At 28.5% G+C, this 11238-nt stretch overlaps 1 protein-coding gene across 2 annotated transcripts in view; it reads right to left on the reverse strand.

The window, feature by feature from the left end:
- The window catches only part of LOC142324450 (Fanconi anemia group A protein homolog), a 57469-nt gene extending 51144 nt beyond the window's left edge, over nt 1-6325 (reverse strand). For both annotated transcript variants that reach the window (XM_075365280.1, XM_075365279.1), the window contains exons 1-3: nt 6218-6325; nt 3959-4140; nt 1762-1922 (exon numbers count right to left, since the gene is read on the reverse strand). In XM_075365280.1, coding sequence (XP_075221395.1) covers nt 1762-1922; nt 3959-4055 — 258 coding nt within the window. In that variant the 5' untranslated portion in view covers nt 4056-4140; nt 6218-6325. The remainder of the gene's footprint in view (nt 1-1761; nt 1923-3958; nt 4141-6217) is intronic.
- Between the last annotated feature and the right edge of the window lie 4913 nt (nt 6326-11238).

The following is an 11238-nucleotide window of genomic DNA, read 5'->3' on the forward strand; positions in this document are numbered from 1 at the left end:
CATAGTAGTACTGAAGAGCATAGATTTTTATTCTGTAAGACAAGGAAGAATACTTCTTGTAAATTCTGCAAGACAGTTGCAATTTTTTCTCTGCCAAAGAAGGGTCTGTTTTCTGTGATGGAAGTGAACTTGAATGTCGCCACTTCATTCTAGCTTGTTTTCACTCTGAGATGAAATGGTATATTCATGTTTTCTCACAAGTTAAATAAATCTGAAAATTTGTCTCTACATCTTCTTTCTTTGTGTTCAAGCTGAAAAAAGCACAGAACAAAGAGTTTCAAGCATTTCACTGATTTTCCCAATAATAACTCACCTATTTTCTCAAACATATATCAATCAATTTCAGTTTGTCTTCAGCGATTGAGGCTCTTGCTGACTCGCAGGAGATTGATTTTCAACTGTTTGAGTGTGCCACTTTATGCTGTGAACTGAGGGTGAGAAGGGAGGAGAGAGAGATACAAGATACACTGCGTGATACAGAGATGTTGTTTACATCTCTGAGAGAAAGAGCATCAACAGTACTGATAACAATCAGTACATTTGACAAGTTCTGTCAAATGAGTCATGTATATCTTATAGTTATTATAAGAGTGGATATTTATTAGTTATTATAAGAGTGGATATCAGAAATTCCAATTTTTATTTGAATTACTCTCAAGAAAAATAAAAAAAGGCAAAATAAAATAAAAATATAAAGAAAACAGATAGGAACCTTGACTACTTGTTTGGCTTTTATGAGAGATGCTGATGTAAGTTTAACTGATGTAACATTTTGTAGTTTTGTTTAAAAATAAATAATTCCCATTTACTACTAGATATATTTTTTAAGAGTCACTATAATGCTCAGTGGTATTAATTATCTGAATCAAAGTTTTACATAACTTTGTATCAAATATACAATTTACTGTAAAATCAGATACATCCATTGTAGAAGAAATTATCCATCGTCTTGAATTTGTAAGGGTAAATTTTGGTTGTGTAATTTCATAGACCCACCAATCAATAACAGATGTAGAGGATTTCTTTACTGATACACTATGCAAATAAATTTTCTACTATTAAAATTATAAAAAAATTGCACACAGAATTTAATTAAGATCTCCATAGTTCATTACACAATTACAAAATTTATGAATCTATTTACTACAATAATCAGTGAAGATGTAGGTTTTATTTTAAATTCAAATATTGTTATCTTAACAACTATGAATAAACCATTTGTTTATATAAGTCAATAATTACACATTTCATTTTAGTCACCACTAAAAAAGAATAGCAAACATCTTACAGTTAATCCAAAGGAAAGAAATATCTAATGATGTTTGATGACAATTAACTGATTTATTAAACATCAATTGACAATTTGAAAATCATTTTTACTTCATATTTTTATTCACCCATACGGTACTGAAACATTCCAAGAGCTGTAGAATCATTAAGCAAGAAGGTGGGACAATATAGTACTACTGATAATTGTATAAATTCCAGAGTACTGCCACCTCCATGGTGGAGTGTGGTAGCATCTCTGCCATTCATCTTTCATGGTTCTGAGTTTAAATCTTGGTCAGGTTTAAAATTTTTTATACTCTGCAAGATTCATCTAACATCATGAAACTAATTGGACTTCACTATTGTTTGTGGAGTAAATAAATAATATTAATAATAGATAATTAAAGTAATAACAGCTAATGTATAGGCATTCAGAAATTTAAAAAAAATAAGAAAAAAATATATACTGTCTACATATATATAAATATTTACCTCTAAATTAAAAAATTCTCGTATAATTAAAAAACGAGAATCACATGAGTGAATAAGCTTTACTAGATCACGCACTTTCAAACACCAATCATCAAAATTTTTCCCACTCTGTTGTTTAATACTACAACATATTTCAGAAAGTGAAATCACATTACAGTCATCTGTAAAAAAAATTAACTATTACAACAGTAAAATTCATTAAACATTGCAATCAATATATTATATTAAATAACTGTTCTAATTATTTACATTTTTAGAAAAAAAAAAAAAAATATATATATATATATATATATTAATTCATTTTGATCTGCAATAGGTGAAATACCTGTAATATCTATATTTACCCTATAATCTTTGTAGTATCCTGCATATTCTGAGTGCCATAAGTTTACAATAAGTATGCATAAGTTCTGTTATGCAGATAAACATGTCATTCTCTAACTAATTTGAAATGCACAACTAAATCACCCTTTATTTATTAATATATTGTATCTTCATGAGAATATTTGCATTTTATGCACACCCATATTTTACTATGAAGAAACCATGTACTCCAACAAAGACCAGCAAATAACTGGGTATTACTGATAACAATAATGGAATAATTCTTCTAGTTCAGTGATAGAAGATCAAGAAGTCGTATATATTTTTTTCAGCATGTTATATTAGATATAGGTATATTAAGGTTACGCTTTAATATGATCCATATTATTATTAACTCAGCTCATAATTTTTACTGAAGAGGTTTAACACTTTACTAGATATATATAATGGTAAAAGATCAATAAGGACTTACAGCAAACCAATAAATTTAGAAGACAATGCAGGTTTGTTACTATTTAAGCATGACCAGTGTGCACATCAACTGGTATTGTTAACCGTACACAATAAATAAAAAAAATTGATACATCAAACATTTCATTAGTTAAAAAGTTCATAAGTTAAAAAACTGTTATTTTCAGTAATTTAATAATAATTGAGAAATATTATTTATTCACAAAAAGGAAAAACATATGTGATTTAACAGAAAATTTAAATGTTAAAATTTACCAATCTTCTTCTAGAAAGAAAACAACTTCAAAGCAAATGATTATCAGCAGCCATGGAGCATAAAATTAACAAATAATAAAAAAAAACATAAATTACCAAAAATATAGCAAAAATAATTAAGGTTTATTTACGAATTTTAAATCTAAACCTTGTTATTGAAAATAATACCATAATTAACACATACCTAAAGGTACACTGCTTTGTAGCAATAAAGCTATAATCAAGTAACACAAATGCAAGGTTCCTTTAGTGAAAAGTCTCTCAGTAGTGCCAAGCTGAGTCTACAGCTCACTCCATTAAGGTTACACATACCTCTTTGTGTTATATGACTTCAGGAAAGCAATGGTTCTAAGCATTTTATTTAAATGATTTTAGGGAAATTTGTATATTCATTCTGGTAACTACATGTGGACTTTTTCTGTCTTTTTCTCTGGTAATTACCTTTCAGATAATACTTTAGAGGATGATATGTATGAGTGTAAATGAAGTGTAGTCTTGTACAGTCTCAGTTTGACCATTCCTGAGATGTGTAGTTAATTGAAACCCAACCACCATAGATCATGGTGTACACCGGTACCCATGATCTAGAATTCAAATCCGTATAAAATAACTGTTTTTACTAGGACTTGAACGCTGGAACTCTTGACTTCCAAATCAGCTGATGTGGAAAGACCTGTTCATCACTAGACCAACCCGGTGGGCGACTACATGTGGACCACTCAATTGTAAGTGTACTTGGATAGTGGGAGGGTAGGTAGCCTCTCAATTTTTTTCTCTATAGTGAGAAATGAATTTTGTAGCTTATAAAAAATGCAAACTTGACAGGAATTTTTTGTTCAGATGAAAGAAAGAAATGATATTACTACACCAAGGAGGGCAACAGAGTGGTATTATGAATGCTAATCAACAGTCATTGGGATCTGTACTGTATTAATTTTATACAAACAGATGATTCACTTATCACTGGTTAAAAGAGCTTGTTTTTTTCCAAGATTTACTAAATGAGGAATGATATAAAAAACCCTTTGGTTAAAAAAATATAATGATTTTTAATTACTTTGGGACAAAACACAAATTTATCACAAGTCGTGGTAATAACAAAATATGTGCGAGCTGATATCAAAATATAACATTACTAATAAAATACCTGAAAGTACAGAAATTTTAAGCTGGTTATTTGTAGTTGGCTGCTGCTCCACCGTATCACTTAGGAATGACAGTTCAGTATCATCAAATGACATCATGTTTAATATAGTAAATTTAAGTGACTTCAAACTGCCTTTTAGATGAAAGTATCAAGGAAATTGCATTTCTATGAGAAATTGCGATCTGAAAAGGTAAATAAAAAAAATGCACAGTAAAATATTTTCTATAAAAACACTGTTTAATATCATAAATAAAGTAGAATGATATGGTGACATGAGCAGAAACTATAAGAATTAACTACGCTTAAGATACATTTACATTAAGAAATTTTGTTATCAGGATGATAAACTGTCAAACTTAAATTATTCAGAAAAACTGTCAAAAATTTATTCTACTTGATTCAATTAATTAAAGCTTTAAAGCCACAAAGTCCCTTTCCATGATATAACACACAGGTGGCTAAGAGTATATTTTGTCAGGTGATTGTAAATGATAATCAACTGTTGTAATTTACTCAACAGGGTGCCAGTTTGTTAGTTGATGTTATTTTCACGAAATCAGGGAGAATTTTGATTTGGCAATATTAATTAAACAGGCAGACCCAAGCAAGTATTAAATTAAATAAAGGCTTGTTGGTAGTGTTTGGGTCCATGAGTGTACAAATGTAACTGAAAACTATGAAAATATGACACATTTGTTCAGCATTTTGGAGGAAGCTCCATCAATAGTAACACTCCAGAAGTGGAGAAAAACGCTTTCCATTGGGTCAGTTCTTGATTAGACTACACATTCTTCCAGTCAACTTAATAGCTCAATATTGCTGAAAAATCATGTTTATAATCTCCTCTCAAATCAATCAGGAAAAGGTTTTTAATGCTCAAAGTGTTCAACAGAGAACATATGTTCTTTGTTAACACAGAAAATAATGAAAACAGAACTTGGTTATAAACCCTTGTTCCGTCCCATGTTGAGCCGGTTGATGCTGCACTCTAGCATCTACTAGTGCTGGCTGGCGAGTTAGTCTTGTATGATCATTTGAGAGTCGGATCCTGCTTGGAGCGGTCATGATTCGTTTAATGTAACATTTAATTCTAACGCAGAATAGTTTCATTTTGTAATCTAAAGTCTAATATGGCTTATAGTGTTTATTGATAATGTTCAATTGTATAATTTTGACTAATGTGTCATTCATTCATCAGTCTAATGTGACCTGTATTTTCGATATTCAAAAAAATGTCTAATGTGACAAAAAAAAATTTAACTATCCTAGAAGAATATGGTTTCTGTTCATTTCATCCAAATACAGTCTATACCAGCTCTAAAAACTTAACACCCTTTAAGAATATTCATGAGCTTTCTGGCCAGGGAATATCTTTTAAAGGGAAACTTGTTGCAAAGCTCTTTTACAGCATTTTCTCAATGTTCAATTGCAGAAACCAGTTTCTTCTTGACAAGTGAGCTATTTATATAAGCAATAGATCTCGGAAAATGTATTTTTGGTGTAAAGAAAAATCCACTTTTAAGAATTAACTGAAAAATCTTAAACACTTACGCTGAATAATTTTTTAAGAAGTTTAACAGCATTTCATCTCTTAACATGCTTGAAAATTATTCTGTTCCTAGCTTTGATTGATTGGTAAGGAATTAATTGCCATTTTACAGCAAAATGAGCTCAAACTTATTGTACTCAGTCAGTAATAAAAATTTTAAATTAACATTTGAAGGTTTGGTGTGAGGCTATTTTACAACTTTGATTCTTGAATCAAAGTCATAAAAGGGAAAGCCTTAATGAACTTGGAAACTAATAAAACTATGAACCACCACTGGGAGAACTCATACAGATGTGATTTAAATTAAGCTTAATATGTAACAATATTAAATAAACTAATCAAAAATAATTCATATTTATGTTTTTATGTGGAAGGGGACTTTGTTCATCATATCGGGTATTGATGTGTACATTAAATCACGGATAATAAAAGTAGTTTACACAGAAGGACTACAAAATGATTTGCAGGGCAGTATCACAAAATATAAAGATTAATAAAGAAGTGGACAAAAATTCATTTATTACATCAGAATAATAATAATAATTATTCAATATAACAGAAAGGGTCAGTATGTGAAGGTAATAAATAAAAACAATTAAAATAATTTTAAGCTATTATCATTACGTAATTAGAATAGTTTACATTACACAATAATGTTTGTAATTATATTCACCACAACTATTATAAAAAAAACACAATCGTTTACTTACCTTTTGTCGAGTTGAAATATAAAGAATTAAATTATTAAAAAAAACTAACAGCGGTAAATTATTCGCACCCGTTCCTGAATAAAACATAACCTCGCACGAACTAGTAAACACATAACCATAACCCAAAAGTCAACTAACGCGCCACTACTGCAACGAATCCTAACAGTAGGAAAAATAACTAACATTCAAACTGACAAAGTAAATTGTGTGAAAATAACAAATAAAATAAAAATAAATAAATTTATTAAGCAAAATTAAGAAAAATTAAATTCTTTTCTTTAAATTTTTACTTTTGAAGTCGGTAATACGTTATTTATTGATTCGGTGTTACTTATTTGGCTGATACTTCAAACACTAGAAATTTAAAGTGAAATGTTGAAGTACTACTTTTATCATTTTTAATAGGTTTTTTATTTCGGGAATTTTTAATTAATTTACATTTTTTTAGTTTTATTTGTTTAAAACATTGTAAAAAAAAAAAAAATGCTGTCATGTTAAAAAAGCAGTAACATGATGGAGAACTAGTGTCTTTATAAAAACAATAGGAGTGTGGATTAAAATGCCATAAGAGAATACTTTTTAGTTATTGTTTTTATGGTTTTTCCTAAAAACAAAAATATCAGACCTTATCACTACACAATGAGAAAAAAACACAATGATGAGAAAAAAAGATTTCACATTCATGATATACAAATTGATAAAAACGGTTTACACTTTCATGAGTCTTCAAATTAAATACAAAAATTTTGTTTAAAAAGTGTATGTATTGTAAAATTTTATATGAATTTAATTTTAAAATCTAATAAATAATTAATCATTGCAATCTTTTAATATATTATCACTAAACTACTAGAATCTTTTAGAAATCTTGAGTGGGAAGGTATAATTATGTAACTAAATTTGTGTTTCATTAATATTTTTTTAAAGAAAAGATATTGCTAACTAATGGAATGAAAGATTTATAATAATAGAACTAATTAAATAATATGAAAAAAAAATCAGTTACACTTAAAAAGTATAATCAAAATTAAATATATCAAAATTAACAGATAAATTACATGATTTTTTTTTATGAATAAATTTAATTTGTGGCAATACATCTCAGACTTAATTTTACATAAGTGTTCATTATCTTGGACAGTGTTTAAGTTTTACTGCTTGTAGTTTTGATCAAAGCTTGGCAATAACAGGATTACTTACCATCCAACTGCTAATAATATAACTTTATTTTTCACAATGCTTGCAAAAAAAGTTATCAACAAAAATCCTACATCCATTCCAAAAGTAATAAATTAATATTACATATTTTTATGAACATTTTATAATCACAATCCATAAATTTTGAAGATTATCAGTAAAACATAACGTCTCAAGTAAAGTTATTTTTACACCAAAAGCAAAACCAAATAACAAAAACAATAGTTTGTTGAACAGCGCTTTTGAAATAAAGCAAAATGTCCCTTTAACTTTAAAAAAAAAATTTTCTGGATCTACCTTCACAACAACTAAAAATAACTAGGAAATTTGATTTCCGAATAAGATGCAAAACACACAATAACTTATGACACAGTATCAGTTTGCAATAAATATTATTCACAGATTTTCTTTTAAAGAATATTCTAATTATTATAAAATCCTGTCTAAGACACATAACATTAAACCGTTTGCTATTATTTCACAAAATTTCATTAACTCAGTTTTATAAAAATATGTGCTGTTTACCCATTTTTTTAAGGTTCATGAAATATGAATATCTTGTCAAAATACAATAATAATTTAACATATTTCCTCTAAACACATTTAAAAGCCTCTTCATATAATCTGGGTAATTAAAAAAGAACTGGAATGTGTTCTTTGCTTCCTTAGATCCTAATTTATCCAGTGACTTTCATAAAATATGATAATGTAAAAGATTTACAATAATTATAAGTAAATCCATAAGATGTATTATAGTTTCAATTAGGGTCAGTAGAGAAGAATTGAAGTATTTCATGCGAGTGGATCAGAATTTCATCAAGCTCCAACTAATTTTTCAATCACCTGCTAAGGATTAATATTTATCCTGCTAATTTAACCTGGGTGGTTAATTGTTCCATTGCTACTAGAAGGTAGCAATTATGGAGTAGCTAATTATTCTCAGGTTTGTTCATTTATGAGCAAACTGTGCTTTAATTAGCTGCAAATATTATCATTAACTTACACACTTAATCACCTTCACTAAATTCTATACCATTTCATCAACTATTTTTGGTTTCTATGAATGACATTTTAACTTTATTTCTAGAGTAATATGGCTTTTTACCAGTTCCTCTGTGATGATGGGGGAGGTTTTCTAGTTGGTGAGAACCTGATACTACCATCTGAAGTGGGTAGATGGTGGCTGGTAGAGATTTTTCCTCCTCATACCAGAAAAAAAAACTTTCTGAAGCATTTAATATTGATTTTGAAATTCAATATTCCTCAAACTCTCAAAACTTTCTTAAATACATAAATAGCTGTAATTACCTTTAATTTTATTATCATACTGATTTGTTTTTTCATATATTATGATAATAATACAAACTGATCTTTTATAGACAATGACGTTAAATTTAATAAATCACATAAATTTCTGAAGAAGCCTATGTGGACATAAACAATGAAAATTCATATACAGTATTGATATTTATATAGTATAATTTTAATTGTTTAACCCTTTGTATTGGGCTTGTTAAGATATGTGTTATACAAATTATTTAAACTTTTCATGGTTGTTAGGGTACTGCCTGAAAATTCTGAATTCGAATGGACTTGTATTTAATGAATCAAATTTCCATGACTCGTGTAAATAATATTGCCATCTTTTGTCAACTATTTTACTATTTGTGATCTATTATTACTAGTAAAGTATAAAAAACGAATGTAAAAAATTATTGTTAAAGTTTTAACTGTATATAATAAATGTAGTGTCAATATGTAGATAAAGTGGACATCTAGATAGTGTCGATATACAGTATCGACACTACCTATTTATATCGATAGATAGGCAATGTCTATCAATATAGAAAATGACATTATAATAGACCCAGCCAATGTATGAGCTTGTGATGTCATGAGCAGACTGCATATTACTACTTGGCCTGAAAACATCAACTCCGCATATAAAATCGAAGTAATACTTATTATCATATTGTGCGTGGTAATAATTATCATATTTACATTTACTAATTATATACAATATGTAATTAATACTTTTATAACCCTTATTTGTAGTAAATTATTAATTTTTAATAATAAACAAAAGCTTACTTGAATTCTCTTCATGGATCTAATTCAAACTTCTAGCAAGTTTACCATCCTCGCTAAACGAATCACTATCACTTTCATTTTCATTTTCACTATCAGAGTCTACACGTATAATAAAAGGTTCTGTCATTTCATCTATCAGTGGTTCCAGTTTTTCATACCCTTTTTCAATATTTTTTACTTTTTCACAATAGGGTTTTCAGTCATCTTCATTCATGGAATTAATTTTCTTTGTAGTTAATTTTTCAACATTTGTGAAAAAAAAATGTTATGATATGACTCGCCACATGTTTTTTTACGGCTGACCATACCATCTTGATCAGATTCAAATCAGGATGGTATGGTGGAAGTCTTAAGAACAAGATGGCCTTGTTTTTTCAAAAGTTCATCCAAGTGATATTTTTGTACTTTAGTTTTACGTAACTTTACTAATTCATATAACTGTTTTCAGAATTTTTGAACTATATGGATTATGGGTTTTCTCCAGCTAATCGGTCATATCTTTTCTTCTGGAGTTAGAGTTTGGCGCTTTATCAATAACTGTACTGTGATAAGGGATGTTATCAACAACTACTACTAACATTGGTGGAAGATTTTAATCAATTTTTTATGCGCCCATTTCATGAAATTGTATTCATGTTGTCATGGTAGTTGCCACTTTTCAAACTGGCTTTCAAAATTGGTAATGCGTTCAGAATAAAACCGATTTCTCCTCCAGCTTGAATTACTATTAAACAATTGCCTTTATTAATAAGTACATGAAGTCCCTCAACAATACCATCAGACCACGACTTTGTTGAACAATGCAAACTTAAAACATATGCTTTATACAAATAAAAAATTGTGGCATTGTTTTGTCTGTACTTAGCCATTACCTGCAAATATTTAATTCTCTTCCACCTGAAATAGGATTTCTCAATTAAAAGTTTTCTGTTATTTTCAGTTTTATGCCATTTGAAACCTAACTCTATCAAAATAACAGCTAAAGTCGATTCACTGCTTTTAAAATCAATAGATGACTTAAGTTCTTGCCTTATTTTTTTTAAAATAGGTAATTCATTCTTCTTTGAATGAAATTCATTAACTGTTCTTTTAATTACACCTAAATCAAACCTGTCCAGTCCAGTGACAGGTTTCGAACACCGTTTATACTTTTTCTGAAGAATGAATTTGAATGAACTTCTTCAGCTGATTTGTGAAGATGCATTCACCACTAGACTAACCCAGTGGGTTTTGTATCTCTGGTTGAATTATTCAATCGTTTAATTTGATCTAGCATTCATTGCAATTTGTTCCAGTTAAGTAAGAGTACAATATTAAAAAATAAAATAATTAAGGGGGTTATGATTAAATATGAAGTTTTCCTAATTAGTTAACTGTAGTCAATATTAGTTGCATTATATGTTTGCGTATGAGTTTGAAGCTTAATGACTTATTCATAATAATGATGAACATAAAGTGTGATATTATTTTATTCTAAGGATATAACATAGATATCAAACTAACAGGATTTAACTTTTAATATAAAGTCATTTCATGAAAATTACACAGCTTTCTACTGCATATATGAGAGATATTTGGAGGCAGAAAGAAATGGGGTTCTACGTAATAAAAAAATCTGCATTAAGGTGCGTTTTTAATTTTTGTCTGCCACCTTGGATCCGCCATATTGAATCAAAATTAATCTTTTAAAATAGAAAGGTGGATATATAACATATGATTTCGATTTAAAATTT

The sequence above is a fragment of the Lycorma delicatula genome, chromosome 5, assembly GCF_047948215.1.
Source record: "Lycorma delicatula isolate Av1 chromosome 5, ASM4794821v1, whole genome shotgun sequence".
Classification (NCBI taxonomy): domain Eukaryota; kingdom Metazoa; phylum Arthropoda; class Insecta; order Hemiptera; family Fulgoridae; genus Lycorma; species Lycorma delicatula.